The sequence below is a fragment of the Parus major genome, chromosome 5 (genome assembly GCF_001522545.3).
Source record: "Parus major isolate Abel chromosome 5, Parus_major1.1, whole genome shotgun sequence".
NCBI classification, from domain to species: Eukaryota; Metazoa; Chordata; class Aves; order Passeriformes; family Paridae; genus Parus; species Parus major.
Genome location: NC_031774.1, coordinates 40,504,567 through 40,526,950, shown reverse-complemented (window position 1 = coordinate 40,526,950; position 22,384 = coordinate 40,504,567). Strand labels below are relative to the sequence as shown.

Sequence of the window (22,384 nt, the reverse complement as noted above, 5' to 3'; positions counted from 1 at the left end):
CCAACCAAACAATCTCACACCAGAGACAGGAGCAATGACTAGAGAAGCTTCCCAACAGGAACCTGCCAGAAAGAAGCAGGAACTGGGATAGGGATGGGGAGGAAGGGAGTGTCTCCCACCAAGGAAAATTACCTCCAACATGAGTTAAGGCCTGAGTAGAGTATGGCACAAACATACATGAGTATGGCACAGACACAAAGATATCAAGAAGGAGAATAAGAAGTCCTAGGGAAAAGGCCAATAAGTTGATTAAAAAATGCCAATGTGTAAGGATGGGCTGGAAGATGATGAGCAATAGGATGTGAAAAGTGACATTTTGCTGTACACAGGAGAAGTAATACAGTGGTGCTGAGTGGGTAGGCTATGGCCTACTTGGATGTGCAACATGAGGAGGTATTTTGGGACAAGAAAGAGTGTGTGTTGGCATAGAGAAGAGTACACAGTGAAGCAAGGAGATGCCACAGTGACACACAACTGTGACAGCACTGTGGAGTAGCAGAGAAGTGAGACCATATTAGGGAACGCACTGGACAGTAGTGGAGCCACGCAACAGAAAGGCACAAAGGATATTTGGAAGACCAGGGTTGTATAAGCTGACAAGTCCTTCTGCAACCACTACATCCTATGATAAGGGATGATGTGAAAGGTCCTTAATCAGAACAGAGTGGCATCATCTCCCCAGTATCCCTGTACCCCACAGCCACATGACAATCCTTTCCAACAAACCTACCAGGGGAAGGAAATGTCCCTAATTCCAGTGCTGTCAAAATTTCTTCCACCTTTTCTAGTTTCTAAGCACAAAGATTTTGTGCTTTTAAGGTGCACCCACTCTGAAAGTTTTATTTTCCAGAGCTTCTCATCAGTCTTTCTTCCTAAAATGTGTGGTGTCCACATTTCACCAGAAGTTGCCTGGCTCTGCTCTGCATGCACTTCGTTGAGATACAGCACTTAGCTGAACCAGCTGTCTCTCCCTGTGTCATTAATAGTTCTGCAGAGAAAGAACATATTTGGCTTGCTTTCATTTTCCACGCTTGACACCTTTTCACTTTCAGAACCTTGTTCAAGCAAGGAAGATAAAAATAGAGGCAGGAGAGACTCTTTCATTCATATCTTAACACCCATTCTTATGAACAGAGCTTTTCCCAACTGCTCCAAGGAATACACCCAGAACAAGCCCAACCTGCAGTATCTCCACTGTCTCCCAAAAAGATTCTTGCTCTGTGATCCCAGTGGTGATAGTTTCCAGGAGTTATTGCAAAAATTTCTTTGTGCAGCCTCTCCCACTGCCACTACCTTGTGTTACCCTGCAAATCCCACTGTCCACCTCAACCTCTTGCATATAACACTCAAGAGAATGATCACCTCCCACTATCACTCATCCAAACCACTGTGGCTGAGATTAGAAAGACAGCATTTGCACACTACTGATTATCTTAATCCCAACAATCCCTGATAGGTACACAAACTAGCCCTGGACTTAAAATAGGATTAGACAGGAAAACTCACTAGTCAGCAAATATGATGCTTCTCCTTCTGTGTCAAACCTATGCCATTTGCCTTTACATCAGAGCTACATGCTGCAGCTCCCAGTCCCCAGCCATGATGCTAGCCTAAAATGGGAGACCCCATAAGCAGGGTATCAAGTAAGTTTGTGTGGGGGCAACAGAGTCATGTTGAACTGCCAGAAATCCACCTCACAAATTCTCTGTCTTTGCTCAAACATCCATCCCATTGGCATGGTCTCCATTTAAGCCAGTTTTCCCACAAAACATTTATCAAAGATCCAAGCCCATGATAAGATTTGCAGGAGTAGGTCACATCAGAAGGCTGATTATTTCTAATTGACTAAAAATATAATGCTTCTGTACATGAAATTGGCTTTTTTGATCTTCCTGCCCTTTTGCAAGCTCTTGCCTAATTTGTTAGCTTGTCACATTCCTCCCTGGGTATCACTGTATTTCCAGTTTCTCTTTCTCCCATTTGTTCTGCACTGATCCAGGCTGTATGTACTTACTTCTTGCCTACACTTAAGATTCATATAAAGAGCCCTGCTCTTGGTCCTGACAGGAGTTCTGGAAGTCCTACCACCAAATTCAAGAGCAGCAGGACTAGGCCTAGGCACTGTGAGAAGATTCCCCCATTGCCATTTTTTCCTTCTATTTGAATTCATCTGCAAGTTCCCAGGTGTGATGCTGGCCCCAGGAATGAAAATTTCAGGATCACTCTCTGCACTCTTCTCTGCCCTGATACTCCACCTTCCACTCTGCCACCTATATTTCAGCTAAAGTATATCATATTTAAAATATACTGAGGATCTGGCTACACTGAAATCAAACTTGTTCCTGAAGCAACCCTTTTAAACCCTCTAGGCTCCAGCAATGACAGCTTTGGTGCATTAGGTTCCCAAATCCTTTCTGGTTTTAAATATCTTGATTTGGTACCTTGTAAATATTAATACAGGCATTTACATCAGCTTTCAATACTACCCAGTTTTACAAGGTACTTTATTTTTATATATGTAATTCTCTTCATTTATCTCTTTTATCATTGCTCTCTTTCTCTTGTTACCATCTTCTCTCCATCACTTTCTTCCCATTTCTACCTTTTTTACACTCCCTCCCTCTGTAACTTTAAAATTAAATATTGCCCAGCACTGCCCATGCTAAGGAAGTGAATGCTATGAGGTAAGGTTGCTGTGGAGACTATATTCGAGCTGCTTCACTGGGAATCAATGAGGCACACAGCATTCATCTAGCTCCCAAGAAGCACAAAGAAACCAGGGATTATCAGTGGCAGCTGCACACACACTTGAGAGAAAAGGTCCCACCTCCAAGCACCTATTTCAGCCTTTAAGAGACACCAAATAAACTGTGCCAGAGGTGGCTAGTGCGGTAATTTAACATGGGTTAACTTTGGGGTAGCTTTCCACAGCTCCTGTGGGAGATTGCCACATGGAAGCCCATGGAGACAGAGGCCTGCAGGGAGCGGTCAGCCTGCTCTGCTCCATCTATCCACTGAGCTATGAAATAGTTGGCACCAGCCATGCTACAAGGACAGAATCCTAACAGAGGGAGTGTGTTGCAGACTGGGGGCTGACATTAACCCTGCCATTAAACTGTAGGGAAATATTAAGGGTCATTCTTGGCTAGACAATATGTATACCCTTAAACTACACATAGGCAGACTCGCCCCATTCAAATATGCCCATAATACACCCTCTAGGTGCAAATACTTCACTTACCTTATGTTTCCCCCACACATCCTTACCACACAGTCAAACAGGCCAGAACAACCAAAATAACCCCAAAAACCTTTATATATGAGAAACAAAAGATGTACACACTGCTTCCCTTATTCAACCTTCTGTCTTCCTCCCTCTCACACAACTTTCCCTAGCATCACCTTTGCATACTGCTGCCTCCTGCCTCCCTTCTTACTATGTCAGCCATGATCCTTGAAATGCTTCTCCTCAACCTGGGCTAGAGTGTGAGGGGGTATCTTGTAAAGAGCAAGATGCAAAGTAGCAGAACACCCTCAGTAATTTACTGTGGTTACTTCCCTTATATCTAAATGAACACAGTCACCTACCTACTGATCTCAGTGCTGTGGGCTGCTGAGGGTTAATGATGGCACTGACTCCTGAGCTACTGCGTTACCTGACTGCAGCACCAAAAGTGATTTATGCTATTATTTTCTTTGGGGGTTAATTAGGGGCTCGAGAAAGTAAAGGGCTGTCAGTGCTAGCTGGAATTGGTCTAGTGCAGCCAGGGGAGAGCAGTCATCCCTCACAGAGCTCTGCCAATATATCTTTGTCCTAAACATCAATACCTCCAGCTCCCACTCCTCAGTGTGGCAGACAGCCCTCCATCCTGACCTCCAGCAACCCTGTTCATCTTGGCATACAGAGTACGCTGCTCTGCTGAGTCCTGCCATTTCCATTTGGCACCTTTCAAACCCTTCCTCCTGTTATCTTCTCCTCACCAAAGCCTGCCAATAATGCCCATTGATGGACAGGGAAAACTCGCATGGCCTTCACTCAGAAGCAAGGACAAGGTACCTCCCCTCGGTATCTCATATAACTGAGAAACAGCAGTTTTCCTTCCTCTAGCTGCTGTCTTCCTTCCTCTGGCTGTCCGGGGCTTGCTGAGGCCTGAGAAGCCAACACATGTTATGGCTGCCCCTACCTCTTTTCCCAGATCCTCACGGATAACTTGCTCAATCTCCTGCCTGGTGCTCTGCGGGGCCTGGCTATGCAGCACCTTGAGGGTGCGGGTGTACTCCTCAGGCAGGAGGTAGTCCAGCGCTCCCAGGTGCTGCCCCACCTTGATGAAGGTGCCTCTGTTGGAGCAGCACAACTCCCGGAGGCGCTCAGCAGAGCGCAGGTGCACCTGCAAAGAGACCAGAACATCCGTCAAGCCCTTTTGCTGTCTGTTACATGCATATGTCCACATATGTATCTTTTTTGTCCAATATTTAAGCAGACCAAGGATTTCCATTCTTGATTGTAGGCATCATCATCTAATGTGTCAGTCCACTATTAGGACTCTGGCTGGATTTAAAGGATCTGAACCAGACCAGGACAAGATACTCCCAAATATAAAGGGCTTCAACACTTGTTTGCATAGGCAACACGATCAGTAACAGCACATTTTGTCTGGCCATAGGGCAGCATTGGTTTGGCACGGCAATTCTGCACTATGATGCACAGTTTGGAAACTGCTTGACAAAAGAAAAAAATCATCACCACAACTCTTATGTTAGACTCTTAGTGTGAGTGCAGTGAATTAAAATGAGAAGAAAACCACAGATACCATCCCAGAAACTCCCAGGAGTTCAGAAGAAGAGTCTGTTAAAAATCAAAATTACAGATCTCTGCTTGGCAGTGAGGAGGACAGTATGTGCGCAGTCCTTCGTCTTTCTCACCTCACTTTGAAACACACAAGGGGAAATTACATCCCTCCAGTCCAGTCAGGTCTTGGGTCTTAATGCTTACATTGCCAACAAAGTCTGCAGTGACAGTCGTTTGAGCAACTAAGTGTTGTAAGACTTGCCAGCTGCGCTCACAGTGGCCAAAATGCAACTTCCAAATGACAAAACCCATTGCCAACCACTTGCCTGGTCTGTATTTCAGCTTTATGGTTCATTTTGCTCCTCAAGAACATACCAGCCACCACATCCTTCAGTGACAATGATTTATTCTCCCTTTATTACTGTCACTAGAAAAGCCTCCTACCAAGGACACAGCTATATTGAATAATATTTAATGAATTTCATATAAGTTTACCCTGATACATTAATAAAACCTAATCAGATCAATAACAAAAAATAACTGTACACCCATGTCCTGTTAATGCCTGACACCAATCTGCATGAAGTCTCCTCATTCCTCTGGCTTCTGTGTCAGAAGTCATTGAAGGTCAAACCCTGTGTCTGCAGCCCTCAATGGCACAAGATCCTGTTGTGATGGACTCCACCAAACACCTTGAAGTATGTGACAAAAAGGAACAATACCACAAACATTCATGAACACCATATATACCCAGCCATTCAGTAGCTATATTTGCTCTCTGTGCAAAGCAGTGCCATGTCACATCATGGGACAGGCTGAGTGTCTCGCATTTGGCTATGTGTCAGGGACAGACTGAGTGCTGGAAGCTAGTGCATGAAACACAGGCCTAGGGGAGTGTGAGGAGAAAGACTAATGTGCAAGTCTCACCCTCAGTGTGAGACTTCAGAGTTTGATGCACACATGCTCACACACACGTACACGCACATTTTCCTACATGGGCAAATACAGGCAAGTGTAACTCAGGCTAGGTGAGTGAGCTTAGCCCAGCATTGCCAGCTCAAAAACACTCACACATGTCGGCTACAAATAAAACCCATGAGTATGCCTCAAGTCTCACACATCATTCTCCTGCATTTTACACAACAGCTTTGAAGCTCCTGCTGTAACAAGCCTCTGCCCTAGCTCTTTCCCTGCTCTCCTTCCCTGTGTGCAGCAAGGACAAAAGCAGGGAAAACAGGAACAAGGAAAGGAAACTGTAACAGAAGAGAGCAAGAAGACCAAGGTGGGATTAATGGGATGAAAGAGAAAGGGAGAGAGGGAGCCAGTGCAGCTGGGTTGCTTGTCACAGCACAGGTAGTGCAGCCCATCACAGTGAAACAGTGTTTTTGCAGCTCTAATAGTCACCCTCTACCCACTGCCTCCAGCTGTGGAGGAAAACCCCTGCCAGCAGTGAAGGAGAGTCGTGGCCAGCCACACACCTCAAAGTATTGCACAGCCACAGCCAAAAGCACCGACAGGAAACAGGGGCAATGCACTTACAGATATGTTCCAAGAAACCCAGCACTGAGCTCCCAGCATTGAGCTCAGGCCACCACAGGGACCTGCAATCTCCCACACACAGCAGGAGCTCATCAAATGACTCCAGGTTGCAGCATGACTCAGGGCAGAGCAGCAGCAACCCGGGGCTGTAGTGCAGTGCTGGGTGCCAGGCCAAGCAGCCAGCTCAGGGTAGAGGTGCTGGCTCCAGCACATTACCCACACTGCATGGATTCCCAAGGGAGGTGGGAAAAACAGGCTGGAAAACTCATGCAACTAAACTAAAAATGCAACTGGTTGTAGACATGCCTCCATACAGGGTGTATCTTCACATCTGGGTTAGCACTGAGAAGGAGGTGGCAATAGCCCCTTTTTCCTCTAGCACAAGGTGAGAGGAAATTTTTGCCCTCACTAATTTATCCAAGCTGTTGAGAAGCTGGTTGGCCTCATGGATGCAGCAGTCCTCGACAAGAGGATCCTTACAGAGGGCCCCAGGAACAAAACAGAATAAAACCCCCTTCAAAGCATCCTCCACTGTGCTCTCACAACTGGCTTGGCTTAAACACCTAAGAGACAGATGCCCTGGCTGGCTGGCTGACTGGACCAGGGAAATCCACCTCCTGCACTTCTGGAGAGATGAGATGACCAAGCAACTTATTCCAGAAAAATTACATCTCTATCCCTACATCTTACAAAACTCCAGTCTGCATTAGAGGCAGAAGTACATAAGAGGCAGAAGTAGGACTGTGAATGCAGCTTCCAAGGACCCTTTTCTTATCAACCAGATAAGGTTTTTTAGAGGAAAAGTTTCCTAATGATCTCTATTATTTTCATGGATCTCCCCAAGACAGGTCACTCCAGATGCAGCACTTGTTTCTCTGACAGACTACATTCCCCTCATCATAGACAGAGCGTCACATTCCTACTATGATGTTCAATAGCGGTGGCCCACATTTCTGTTCCTCCTTGAAGAAAATGCAAGGTGAATGGAAACCCCCAGAATGGCTCAGAACTTTTCTGCAAGATACTGCTCTATGTTGCCCAAGCAAAATTTTGAAGACTGCTTTTATCAGAGGAAAGAGCTGGAAACAACACCTAGTTTTACACAGATGTATTCACAGACCCCTAGGAGCACACTACAAAGGAAGGAAGCATTTCACATACCAAGGAATATCAAGAAGAAGCTTCCATCAGAAAGCCGTTCAGATCACAAATGCTGTCTGTGCACACAGCTCTTTCCTCAGTCCACATGGGCATCTCTTTCTGTCTCAAAACCCTTCTCCAAATTTCAGCAGGACAAATTCTACATTGGCCCAAATGGCTATCCAACTCCTCTGCTTTACCTAAACCTCAGTTAGACTGGGATTAACACTGATTATTAAAACTGTGAAAGTAACAACTCTTAGGTGTGGAGAAGAGGCATCTCTGGGATGAAGCACATGTTCAGCAAGCAGAGTTGCAAAGGGGTGTATTTTAATTTATCTTTGATGTACAATCAGACCCGGCTTCCCAAGTAATTTGGTTGCTTTAGGAGGAGCCTTTACTCACACAGATTACTGGCACATAACTGCTTATCAGAATATCAAATGTGCAGATGTCTTAAACTGGCAGGTGCTGATCTGGTCTTAACAATAAAGGAATTAATTTAGAAGAAAACAAATACTCAAACTAAAATCTACCAGTGAGAACTTCAGTATTTGATATCTGGTGACAGACCTGGTGGCAAAAGTGCTCAGAAAGGGCACTGAACACAGTAAAGTAAGTGGTGGAAGCAACTCCTCATATGAAATCCCTCAGTAAAGATATCCCAGCTCTGCAGGGCATACTCTTAGCTGGCAAAAGGTGAAATGAGGATTAGGAATGCAGAGAACAGCCTGCCCATCACTGCTTGCAATGGAGAGACATTCTCCAAGACAGTATTTCAAGAAGGTGTCTCCAGAAAATACCTGGGAAATTTCAATCACATAAAAATTAGAGATGAATTCAAAAAGTAGCTGAGATGCTAATAACCATAATAAAAGGAAATCTCATATTAAAACTGTTAACTTGCAGAGGACTGAAAGGGAATAAATGTTGCCCTGATTTTTAAGAAAAATCTAGACTAATCTGGGAAACTATAGTCCTGCAAGCTTTAATTCTGTATCAACTAAATTAGTTGAGACAATAATTACAGAGAGTACTAAAAATCATCTAGCTAAATGTGATATGACTGATAAAAAGCAAACAGGGATTTTGAGGGGAAAAAAGTCATTTTTCACCAGTCTACCAAAATACTGTGAGCTTGCTAATACAATAGAGAATAGAAAAGAGGTATTAGAAAAGAGGTATTTACTGGGACTTTCAAGTGGCTTTCAATAAATATCCTCACAAAGAATGAAAGGAAAACTCAGTAACTATTGGAGATACAAGAACATCACTTCCTCATCCCATTCCCAGCTCAGAGACCCAGCACTACAGATAGCAGCAATGGAAGACACTCCAATTAGGACAAGGCAGCAACATTTAGTGCTGTTTTCACGACAGTTTCATTTCAACCTGCTCTGAGCATCTTCAGACCAGATGATCCTGCAGAAGCCTTGTCCATCTTAGGACCTGCATTCATTGTTACTTCCAGGGAGGATGAACTAGCACTGAAAACAGAGAAACATGATGAAAAGGGGAAGAGGTCCAGGTAGTGCACAGATGGAGCTGTCTACTATAAAAGGATTGACCTGCATTACTGTTAAAAACAAACAGCAAAGTGTCCCATTATACCTGTTCTTACACCGAAGTTTAACTTTCTTGCTAGTGATCTGGCAAAGAAGAGAATAGTGCAGTGACAAAAATTCCACGAGACGTAAGAGATATTATTCATCGCTGTGGAAAAGTAAACTCTGCCAAAGACAGGCGAAAAATCAATATACTGGGAGATCTCACACTCAGCATAGACGGCTACAAGGTCACACATATTGGGAGGTGCAGTCTGTCCTCCCCGCACACACTGCTGGGCTCTCAATTAACTGGAACCATCCAACACTTGGATCACATTCTTGTGGACAGCTCAGCCTGCTCAATGCATACAGTGAGTCAGAAAAATTTAAAAAAACCTGTTTGACTGTGATAAAAAAGCTTAAAATATTAAAACCATCAAAAGATTATTGTATAAATTGAATTCACAACCCAACCCTGGATTCTAGACATCCTATCACAAAAAAAGATAGATAAAAAAGGACAAGGGAAAACATGACCACGTCATATAAAAGAGTCTATTTAAAAAGAGATTTGACATGTTAGGAGACTGTTGATGCATAAGAGAGAAAAGTTGTATGTGATCATGAAAATAAAAAGTTCCCATTCCTATTTCCAACTCATATAAACCCACAAATAGGGCATTCGAGAAAACAACAACCGTTTTTAAGTTGGTTTTTTTTACATCCCATTTTGCACAATTCAGCATTAACCAGTGGCACTCACTGTCAGAGGATAGAAAAGCCAAGAGCTTAATGGAATTCAGAAAGGCTTTAGATATTTATGATAAAACAACCATACCTGATTTTATATGGAGCTTTTCATCTCTAGAAGTGCTTTTACAAAGCCCTTTACAAAACTCAGGATTGCTATTCTCCATTTTACAGACTCATAAGAACATTACAGGTAATAAAATGTCTAAAGGGCTTTAAACACTATTGCTCAAGACATCAAGACAAAAATTACCCTACTGTCTGGCCACAATGAGAGAATACAAACAGGGTGCATTATTAAAACCTTTAGAGAACCTATTTGGTGTATCCAGCTCCCAAATTCTGGTTAAATCTTCTGCTGAGGTCAACCTGTGCAAGGGTCTTCCACATTCACAAAATTACCTGCCATTCAAAGGACTTGTGACATTGGTGACAAACTCTTGCTTTCCTTCCACAGAACAGAACTGCTGCTTATGGTCTTTCATATTAAGCCTTTGGGATGCTGGGAAGAAACCTGTAGCACAGAGTGGGGAGGAAGCATCCCAAGCATATATGCTGTCAGCCATCCCGGACAAGAACACTCTTGCAGAAATGCCTGCAGTAAGAGACTGAACTGGAAGAGCCAGGCTGTCCTCTGGACTCCCTTCAGAGGCAAAAGAGGATGTCATCACCTCTGTGGTGGGTATCCCCAAAACAGAGTTGGGTCAGGAGAAAAGACATGTCAGAGAATATAGCAAAGAACCTTTTCTCTTCCACCCCAGATAATGACAGGGCCATAAGCACAGGACTAGTAAAACTGTAGAAATGGCTTTAGATGACCCAGGGCAGCACAAACCAGAGAAAAATGAAAAGATGTCCACCTCAATTTAACACAGTGAGAAACTGAAATCAGTGGCCTTGACAAAAGATCTGTAAAGATCCTTAGGGAGGATACAGCTACTGATGATGTGAATAGGGTACTTGGGTGCTTTAAAAACAGCAATACAAAACGTAGAACCCATTTCAGTGACAGTGTAGTTCTGTCTAAGGGGCTGTTATCTCCTCTTTCAATTAATCTGAATAAGCATACAGTAAATATAAACTGCTACAGCCGTCACTAACACTACCAAACTGGTAATCAAAACTGACTGGCAGCAAGGATGCTGCAGGAAGACACACAACTCTAAACAATGTTATTGCCTGCTTTTTGTATTATCTTTCCTACTTACCTTTTACAAAAGCTCATTCCTAGGCACACTAGATATTTGCTATTCCAATGCCTCCTTATACCAATACTAACTGATCATGCTGCCGATGATAGATAGATCCATGTCTTTGGAACTGGAATAAGCCCTGGTGCAATGTACCTCACTACCTAATAATTCACTATTTGTGTGAGTTATGTATAACTTAATAACATCCTTCAGAAATTCTGGCACAACAGTTGGTTGCCAGTGGGACAGAAACAAAGTGAGAAAGAGAGCTTTATAGTTTGGAAAGGATTAAGGACGGAGAGGATCCCCTTGAATAAAGTGACAACTTCTTAGCTTCTCAATTTCATAAACACAGACACAAGGAGTGACACAACTAGCGGGATGGCCAGTAAACTCAGTACTAATGGAATATAGACAGTAGGCCTACAGACAGCTGAAATCTGGTGTTGGTGCTGTGGCTTTGTTTCAGTAGTCCTACAGGTAGCTGAAATTAAAGCAAATACATTTTATAATTCAAGCAAAACTTCCCTGGAGATCACAACAGACTCTTCCAAACCTAGGCAAACACATTTTAAACTGAACAGATATGCAAGCTCACACCCCCCAAACATCAGGACTCAGAATTTCCACAAACAAGTGCACACAAGTGTTGACATCCCACCTGTGCCATACATACTCCCAAGTCTTACTGCTAAAAGCCCTATTCACAACTTTGTTTATATAGGTGATTGAAGGCTGGCCTAGCAACAAACCACTAGTGTGAGATGCCACTTGGTTCCGAAAACATTTTTACACTAGGCTGAGATCCACCCCTTTGGCCAGTCACTTGCAAGCTGCTCTGCAGAGTAGGAAGCAGTGTTTCTCAACTGCAGAGCAGAGCACCAGTACAGACCTTGCTGAACCCTGCCCTTGCTGGCTGGTGCATGCACAACCAGCACCAATTGCCTGCTTGTGTTCCATCTTCATTTTACTCCAAGCTCGGTCATTTGTGGTCTGATTATCTCTCATTACTGACGACCTTGCTGTAATGAGTTTTAATCTGCCTCGTATTAATTAGAAACATTTTCATTAGCCAGCTCAATTTTAGGTAAATAGCTAATAGAAGCAACTGAGCTGCAATTAGTTATCTGTGGGGCAGTTCAGGATAAAAATCAGAAGAGAGCAGCTGTTTCCCCTCTAGACACCTCTGTGATATAATGCACTGTTCTGTGTAAGTCTCCTGAGCCAGGAAAACAAGAAGCACAGGGAAGGGCTGGTCAGAGACAAAGGGAAAATAACATGCTAAAATAACTGGGCTGTAGAACTTCTGTGCCTATGGCAGGAATCTGAGAGTCAAGATGAGTTCCCTACATACACAGACTTTACCTCCAGTGAACAAGATTCTGCTCTTGAGGCTCTTTTACCCTGTGAAGGTCCTTCACACAGGCTCCTCCGTGGGGCACATACATTACCATTAATGGTTACTTACACATGAAAATAAGATAAAATCAGATCAGATTTGCCAAAGACAGAAGGATCAGACCCATGTCTACACAAAAATATAGTACTTGCAAAGACAGCAAGTCCATAAAAGTGCATTCAGTGCCTTGTTGTCCTGATAGCTAATATACAAATAGATCTGTCCTGTGCCTCATTGCAGAGAACCCAAGGAGGATAGAAAGTAATTCAACAGCATGCCTGCAGAAGGAACAGAGACATTCACAGAAGCCACAATGAAATGAGGCACATGTCTTGATCCATTGATCACAAAGCCTGCAGCTCCACAGAGGCAGGTGAAATGATAATAAATTTGACACAGCACCACTCAAAATCTGGCTAACAAAATTAATTCCCTTCAGCTTGGATCAAACCACGTAGGATGCCAGTGAAAACAAGCTGAGTGCTGTAAAGACACCATCTAATTTAGCATTGTGTTTAGCTGTGTGGGAGGCTCTCACACCTTCCCATCAGTCCTATGAAGTCTTGTTTCATTTGCTGTTTTTAGTTACTGTAAGCAATAGTATCAGTGAAGATATGTATTACACTCAGAAGTATTTCCTAAACAGGAGCTGCTGTCATACCCTGCAGAAATCACATACTATTGACAGAATAGCAAGAGATGATGCTGTGCAGTAAAAATCACCTGAAGGGAGAATACTCCCCAGACAGCTATTTCCAGTTAAGAACACCGTGGAAAGGCAGTAGCATGGGAAGTGAGGGCTGGTCTTGGGCCATAAGGACGGTGGGGGGAAGAGCTCAAACAAGGAAGGCCACAGTAACAATTAGCTGTCACTGAAGCTCACATGGATTTGGCTACACTTTCAAAGCTAAGTGAAGAATCCTAGCAGCAAGAAGGAAGATGGAGATCTAACAGCCTCTTCCCTGAGTTCCTATACTCCATCCTGCAATAAAATAGAACTGGAAAAGCCATGAACTCCACAGGAAGCTGCAACATGCAGAAGACAGACTGAAAGGCACACTGAAATGTAAGTTTTATGAGGATGGATGGCCCAAGCACCATCGAGAAAGCTCAACTACGTCTCATCTAGCTCAGCTGAGGGTCCAGACAGTAGCTTCACAGTCTGCTCGCCTACTGTGGGTGTGCAGAAAAGTAGGAAGCACAGAGGCAGCTGCTGCAGCTGGAGGGAAGGAATCGTCACATCCACTTTGTCAATGCTAAAGAATCTGGGCTGGCATTTTTCTCTTCCCAACAGTCAAATCCCACCCTACCAGCTGCACGTCACAGCTGACCTCCAGTCAGGATCTGTCTGAGTCAACGTCAAGTGATTAAATTGTGCAACAGCAGCTTCTCCCCCTTGTACATATGTAACTTCTCTCCTGGCAGGTCACTCCAACAGCCAGAGGAGCAGAGCAAGCCGGCTCCCTCTCTTACAGCCATGCAGACACACACCAGCATTCACCTTGGTGACAGACCCCAGAAAAAAGAGTTTTTATTGCAGTGTCTCTAAAGAGAATACAGCCCCTTACCAAACTGACAGAGGCAGATTCCTTCCCCCTTCTTTAATCTGAGAAGCTCTGACCTTTAAAGTACAGACCTCTTCCCACAGGAACTGGATGCCTGAGGAGGAAAGAGACAGTAACACATGAAATACCTACAAGTGATTAAATTGGATTGACGAGGAAGTCAAGAAAGATAACAACCATGGGATTATGCTGTCAATTCCAAAAAACTGCAGTGACTGTCATAACACCACATCCAACAGAGAAAGTGGCTGCAATGCCAGTAAGTCATCACCAATGGCAAAGTGCAGTTCTGTGTTCAAAAAAGTGCCCATGTTAAAAAAGAAAATAACCACAAGGAATGTATCTTTGTTACTCAGCAGGTCTGTTCCCTTCTGGGTATCCATCAGAGTTGCTGACTACAGTGGAAAAAAAAAAAAAAAGTATCAATAACTCCAGCTTTTTCATCTAGTTGACACCACACAGCTCCACACCAAGGAAGGCAGCTGGTGTCTATTAGCATCCCATCAATGTCACCAGTACGGGAGAGTGAGCTGGTGTCACTTATGATTCATACACAATAGACTCGTTAAACTGCTATTAGAAAGTCCAATACTTTCTTGCAGCCACTGCTTTCTCTCTGAAAACGGTAGGTATCTGCAGGTGTCAGTGGAAGGAGAATTTGGACAAAACTGGCTTATGTGCGTGCCAGTGAAGATAGCATTTGGTCTGCTGAATCCTTATGGCGGCTAGGAACACAAGGAAGAGAGAGAACCAATATTGACTATGAGAGTGCCACTTCAAAATAGCATGAGATAGCAATTTAATGAAGTAAAACACGAATATCTGACATGGCACTAAACTGAGATGAACAAAAGAAGAGCCCAGGTAAGGCCACATGTTACTCAGAGTAGATTACTTTTGCTCCCACAGAAAGCAGAAGGAAGCAGCATCAGAGACAACTGCCTTTATTGCAGCTAGTATCAAAACAAACAATATTGTGCATTCCTCCCCTGCACTTGGCTGTGGCTCACCAAGGTTGTGAAGGGAATAAAACTGAGATCATCTTTATATAAAACTACATATTCAACATTTCTCCATCAACAGGCTAGTCAAAGACAGCCAATGTCTAACCTTGGCTAGAAGGCATAAATAGTAAACTCAAGACAAAAGGTGTTGTTGCAAAACCTAATAGAACAATAATACTGATAGAGATCCTCCAAAAAATCAGATCTTGGTGGCCAAGTGCAATCACTGTGATTGTTCCCAAAGACAATATTTGCATGGCAAAAAAAAAAAAAAGACGTTAAAGAATTTGCACAACACAAGATGGACATGAAGCAAAGAAATTAAAGCACATGCTAGTAATCCAAAGCTAATACTATCTATGACTCCTAGCCTCAAATATTTAATATTAAAGCATTTATATACTCCACACAGAGATCCCATGAAGAATGAAGTTACACTAAAACTGGGAGTTGAAGTCAGCAGGCAGGAGAAGATGGAAAATGACATAAACACAGTCTTGATTCAGTCTCAGGAAATAACAGAGCTTCCCTGTTCTCTCATTAAGGAGACCATGGCATGAATGGGGGCTGTGCATTGATTACCTCTGAAGATTTTCTCCTTTCCTGGACAGAGTGCTGCTAGGACAAACACCTAGCTGGAGATGGTAAGAGGGGACTCAATCCCAGCTACATGGATCCTTTGATCTGTAGTTGCCTGACAACTTGAGGGAAACATCGAGGCAAAGCTGAGAACATGAACAGACCTCATCCAGGAGCTTCTCTATATTATTTCTATTTTGAAGTCTATAATTGGCTCCCTCTTAATGGTTTGCTCATCAGCCCCTGGCATTCACTAGCACCCCACAGTAGCCACTCAGCCACAAGATACACACCTAACTCTTTGAAAGCACAATTACCAAGTCTAAATGGATTGCTGTCCAAACTATGCATACATTGTGTCAACAGTGAGAAATATAGGCATTTCAAAGTCCTCCTCCTCTGAGAATTCACAGAATGGTTCAGTCATGGGGAAGCAAGGTGCCTCAATTCCATCTACTACAGGAAAGCAGACATGTTTGGGCCACGTCATAACAGCTCCCAGATAGCATACCATAAGAATAATTTGGAGCAGGTATTCTGCAACTTCCAGGGGGACACAAGCAGACTGAACACTTGGAACTCAACCGGCACATTAGTTTGGCCTCCCTGACACAGAAAACCCTTAGTGGCAGTAAAGCAGTCCAGATAATAAAAGATAGTAAAAGACTGTGTCCTGTTCTAAAATCCATAAAATCCACAAGTCCAGCATTCTTCACTTCAAGCCTTCATGATGCTGCTCAACCATGACCCAGACAGAAGACACTGGTCTGATACCAGCCATGAAGACCTCTCCTCCATATGGCAATGGCCCCACCCTAGATCATTTTGGCACATAATGTTGGGAAACTGAAAGCTCAGTAAAAGGAAGCTTGGAAACCCATTCTATATGCTAGTTCAAGTTTTTCAAATCTCCCATTTCTAAGAAAAAATCTGTTGGCTTACAGAGAAGCACGTGTTTCTAGCACTTATACAGGAGCTGTTAGATTTTACTACTCAGTTGCCTGAAAGTAAAAAAAAGAAATCCCCTCTGTTGGCCTATTAATCTGTCATAACGAGATTCTTCATAATTAGTTTGTCCCTAACAGTTGCTTTGTAATGGTAGCGAGAGAATATTTCAGGAATGGCAATTACCTCTGGTGTCAAAATGATGAGGAAAACAAATGTTCAACCATCAACAAAATGCAGTGCCTTTTCCACTCCCACCTGATGGTGGGTGACAGCACTGCACATCAGAATTACAGTGCGGGTAATTACTAGGCATGTTGTTATTGAGAATTCATTTCCCCTCTTGAGAAGAAATTTGTTGAGCAATGCAGGTGAAAGGTGAGGCACCTGTCACTGGGATGGGTGTCCTGTGGGTAAATGGTCTCACCAATACATTGCTTCTTTAATTTACTACACATATGTCCAACAATTATAAACAGTGAACACTATTTAAAGGAACTTTCCTATATTAGCTACATACACATCCCATCATTTCAAAGATTTTGCAAAAGGACAGAGCTTGACCTCTTTATTGTTGCTTTATTTAAATTTAGTATCCTTCAAATAAAATACACGTCTGCATTAGTTGCTTCACTCCATCCCTACCAACAGGAAATATAGTGGGTTTCTAGGCTATTTGTAAACAGAAGAGTTCCTCGGGCAGTGAGCTCGTTGGATTTCAACATCCTGTGGAACCTGACATCTGGCCATCTCTGGAGTGAGATTTACAGGAATGAGACTAAGGCACACACACTGTGGAGCTCATCTTCTCAGATGAGGACCATGTTCTGCCAAAGCTGGGAATCCTACTCCAGAGAGGAACTGGGAAGGGGAAACCTGCTTGTTTGACTGTCATTGACACAAGTGTGCAAAGCAACAGCCTGGGAGAGCTGTCCTGCCTGTGTTCAGCAGTATGTCCTCCCAGCACTTGAGTCCCAGTTCTCAGAAAATCAGGACTGTGGCAAATCTTTCCCACATGAGTTACCACGGAATGCAAGGCCAGGTAGGGTAAGCCTATATCCAATCTGCCAGCAGGGCAGAGGCCAGAGAGGTGGCAGCCAGGGCTGGGGTGGGCAGAGGTAAGGGCAGAGCTGGAGCAGGCAGGAAGCTGAATCGGGCCTGGTACAGGATGGCACTGGAAGTGAACAGATAGCTCAGCTGTGTAGGGCCAGTGTAAGAAGCTGCATGCATTCAGATGGGGATACACCAGAAGAGATGCATGCACAAAGCTGCTTCTACGTGCATTTTGCTCAGTACTTAACCACATTACCAAACACTTGCTATCCTAAAATCAAAACATAGGTTTAAAAGAATCAAACATCACCCTCACTTCTGGTACAGATTCAGTCCGCTTTGGGAAGAGTGGAAGTCAAGGAAAGTTGCAGAGGATACAACCCCGCCAGTCAGGTCAGGAGGAGCTGGTACTGATCTTGGGAGCCCCCCACATGCATCAGATTGCAGTCACCTCTTGTCTTCAAGCACACAGTCCTGAATGAGCACCAGCTCAGAGTGAAGAAGGTGCAGTTCCAGCTAACAGCCTTGCTGTTTCTCAATCCCCATCACTCAGGAGCCATCATTCTAACATAACATTCCCCAGTCAAGGATCACCATTCTGTATGTTGGCACAGAATAACTCACAATTCAGAATGACACAGCAAAAATTTACTTTACTGCAAGAAATAGAGGCAGGGATGTTGTCCTGGAGAGGAAGAGAGACAGAACAGGTGATACCAGGGCATTGCAGAGACGAAACAGCTCCTGCTGAGCTCTGGAAATGCCCGGCTGTGCTGCTTGACTGTGAATGCAAAGGAAAGGGCCAGAGGGAGAAAAGCTTATCTTCCTCCCTACTTCTCTTCACACAACAGTCCTATGATAAACAAAGCCTGCTGCCCTTCAGCAGTTCTGTAAAAAACAACTTGTGTTCAGAAAAGCCCTACAATAACAAACAGGCTGCACAGCTACAGAGTTCACAGGCAACTCAAAATGAGTACATTTTCAAACAAAGACTGCACAGGCAGTAAAGACATTTTAAGAGATGGTTGGTTTTTTTTTTTTGAAAAGCAATTCTGCTAGTGACCTTTTCAATGAAATTACCTCTAAATTCAGCAAAACTAGCAACATAGTAAATGGATTCAGGCTTGGCAGAAAGCATTTCATAAAATATTTGGAAGGTTCATATATGTACAAGCTCACATGCAAATTCTTTGTTAAAGTGGATCTCGGAACAGAGTGGAGGCTTTATAAAGATGACCCCTGTTTATCTGCTGGCTGTGACCCTCTTCCATGTCACATCGGCTCAGTACACTGACAAAAACAAGTTGTTACTGGTGTCAGACCTGCCAAAATGATGCTACTGCAGAGGAAGGAGCAGCAAGCTGCTCTGAATGGTGCACCATCAGCAGAACTTGCAACCACTGAGACAGAACTTTCAAACCAAAAAAGATACAAGTAAACAACCCAACAAAAATAAAGACACCCCAAGCCAGTCCTACAGGACTAAAGTAAGTTTAACTAGTGTACCAGTGAATGTGATTACGATCTTGGATTAACTCTTCCAAATAAACCTTTGAACCTTTGACTCTGTTCAGAAAATGGCTACTTGACTATAAGGACTCCTCCCTGAACAAACTGACACGTGTCTACCTGCCCTGATGTACAAAAATTCACATTCCTAGGCAGGGCACCTGAACACTAGTAAATGAAGCAAGGGGTAGCTTTAAAACCTGACACTGAATTATACTTTTTGGTTTATTCCTAGAACTAAATCATCAACTACTCTAGTTCAAGAGAAACAGCTTCCCTTTTTCCTAGTCCACAAGGCTTCCCCAGGCCTGACAGAGTCCTGCCTGGCACTGGAACACCAGATGGAAGAATACAGCAGTTCCTTTCAGAGACACCTTTCCCTCAAGTATGCAAACAGCATAGCCCCCACATATGTCAAAAGGATTTGTCTGGAACCCACTAAGATGCCTCCCACATTGCGAATAAGTCCAGAGGAGGGTTTGCAAGACACCACCCACCACAACAATTCCCTCACCACTGACTTTAACTGGCTAAATGAAGACACTTGCTTGACAGGTAAGGTACTTGTGAGCTGCCCTCCAGCACACTCTTTTATCAGATCCACTTCGGGGAGAATGTGATAAGGTCACTGCTTTAGCAGAGAAAATCTACAATATTTAGTCCCCCTCTGAAATTCCAACCTGGACTGATCCATGAAATAGCCTCTGCATGCCTCTGCTATTCTCTTCACCCCTGGTTTTACATCTAATTTGTACTCCTAATTTGGAGTATTTCAAGATAGTTTCACTGCAAGCTAACTACAAGAACTTTAGAAAAGAGAACAGAATCCACAATATGGGTCTTGCTGAGGACTCAAAGGGCAAACAAAACATTTCAGAAGTCCACTTTGACGTTGCAAGTATATGTCTCTCCCAAAATGAAACTTTTAGGTATCTATTTTTCCTAGCCTCAGATAAGATTATTTTTCCTCTCAAGCTAGCTGTCTTCCTGTTCTTAGAATGGATTAAGTATTGGCTATCTCTCAGCTCTACTGATTTTAGAGGTCGCCTCCAACCACCATATGGGCCATTCCTTTAAAAGTTGGACTCAATGATCCTTGTGGGACCCTTCCAACTCAGAATAATCTGTTTCTGTGTTCTGTGAACCATACAAACTGGTCAGTAGTTCAAGGTGACACAGTCATTAAGAAAACAACCCTAATCAGGGCCTGATCCAATGTCAATGGGATCAGCATTAAGTCACTTACAGTAGCACGCTAAGTAATTTCTGCTTTTTGTCTTCTTCCCTCTTTACACAGACCTTCAGCCTCTGAGAAATTCCATGTTTGCATGTATTTGCACCACTCACATCTAGGGTGAAAATCTAGGAAATCAACCATGACCATGAGCTTTTCAGAGAAGATACCATCTCTTGCCTAATCTCTTGACTTTGCACTGCTGAGTGTTCATGTCACACTGGCACCCAAGGCATAGTCAAACACTATATAAAACCTGACTATTTCTCCACTTCTCATTTGTTCTTTTTATGTTTCTTATGATGCAAACTCCTTGCAGCCTCCATCCTCCCAGAGCTTCTTAATGGTTTCCCCACTCTACCAGAGATGTTCTTCAGATAGTACTCTGGCTACTATGTACCTCTTCAACAGCTCTACGGAAGCAATGTGATGACGTCCTCAGGGATTCAAATGAAAAAGGATAGCCCCACCTGGAGGAGACATAGATGAAGGCTCCCCAGGCATACTGTGCCACTGCTACTGGGAGGCTGAAGAGACGGCTCAGGCAAGCCGAGTGCACAATTCACACTTACACTCCTGGAGCAAAGCACTTCACCGACAAGCCTGCACCGCCAGGAAAAAGCATGCAATAGATGAGGCACTGCCTCCTTACCTTCACTTTTCTCCTCCTTCCTCCTTCAAAAATGTCACGGTAGATGGGCCATTTTTCTAAATAAATCACTGCAGATGACTGAAGAACATCTAGTTTCATAGGCACAGATCCCACAAAAAATGGACCTTTTTAATGCCACAAAATTAAAACCTAGAGATGCTATGGCCAGAGCATTCAGCTGACACCACTCCAGAAAGCACAAGGAGGAAAAGGAAGTGTCTTATAATTATAAGATTTATTTTACAGCTTGTTATGTTTTCAGTGCAAAGCTTTCACTCTTTATGTGTTGTCAGGAAGTTTGCTAGACAGCAGCGCTCAAATGCAGAGTCATCAAGCCACCAGCTGGCCCTGAGAGTAGCTTTTTTAGATTGCATTAGTGTTGACCATGCCTTTTAGATGAAGAGATACCCCAGGGAGCACATAATAGGGCAACCAAACATGAGCAGCTCAGGGACTGTGGATGGCTCTGAAGCTCTTCACCTCTCTATTACTGGTTCCCATTTAGTTTGGTGACAGAAAGTCACTGCCATCTAATGGCTATTTCGTGTCTCATAGGAAAGTTAATTTTTCTCAGTTCACCAGAGGCTGAAGTACAAGTAGACCCACCACTGTGTACACTGGCTGTGGTGGAGAACAGCCCAAAATCCCCATTCACAGTTGCTTTTTTGAAGGAATACCATGGAGAGTTCCTGAAGACTTGTCTCTGCAGATTCAGTCCACTTCCATCAGGAAGAAACTATTTTAGGACATCACTTAATATTTAAGGCACACAGTGTCACTGAATCACAAGGGAAATTCAAAGACACAAGCTTTTTCATTGGTCTGAACTACCCAGAAACTGTAGATTATTTTTGAAAACATGCACACACAAACATTCATTTCTCTTCTTTCCAAGATCCTTCAACTGTGCCACTTCACTGTGAGACAAAACTCAATTTGAAAATACCTACTCCACTGTGAGAAGTAAACATAGTGAAGCCAGGAAGAACCTCCAAGGAGCAAGAAATTGTATTCTGCATAATGATGGCACAAGGTTACGCTTTCCAAATATTTGCCCAGGTACTGACAGCCCAATAACCGTAAGTTTGAATGAGGAGAACAGCCTCATTCTGCCCTCAAAAGGAGGACTTTAATTAATCTCCCCAAATGGCTTGTCCCTGACAAAGCAATTTTGTAGCCAATGAAGTTAATTCAAGAATGGATTCCCACTGTCTTCTGAGATACCTTGCCCACAGATCCTTTTTCTCCTTGTTGTCTCCTCTTCATTACAAAATAAAAAAACAACCCTCAAAGCAGTAACCTTTTGTCCGACAGAGGAAAACAACAAAAAGATGTTCTGCTCAAGATTTTCAACTGTGACCACTTGTACCAAAATCTGCAAGACAATTGACCCATTGCAACTGCTACACTGACAACCCAGAATTCCATTGATACTAGCCCTTAAACAAACTGCATGCTGTGACACGCTTCCTGATTGACAGCAGGA

At 43.4% G+C, this 22,384-nt stretch overlaps 1 protein-coding gene across 4 annotated transcripts in view; it reads right to left on the bottom strand.

The window, feature by feature from the left end:
• ADCK1 (aarF domain containing kinase 1) overlaps window positions 1–22,384 on the bottom strand; it is a 73,823-nt gene that overhangs the window by 40,465 nt on the left and 10,974 nt on the right. For all 4 annotated transcript variants that reach the window (XM_015631138.1, XM_033515142.1, XM_015631137.2 and 1 more), the window contains one exon: window positions 4,185–4,388. In XM_015631138.1, coding sequence (XP_015486624.1) covers window positions 4,185–4,388 — 204 coding nt within the window. The remainder of the gene's footprint in view (window positions 1–4,184; window positions 4,389–22,384) is intronic.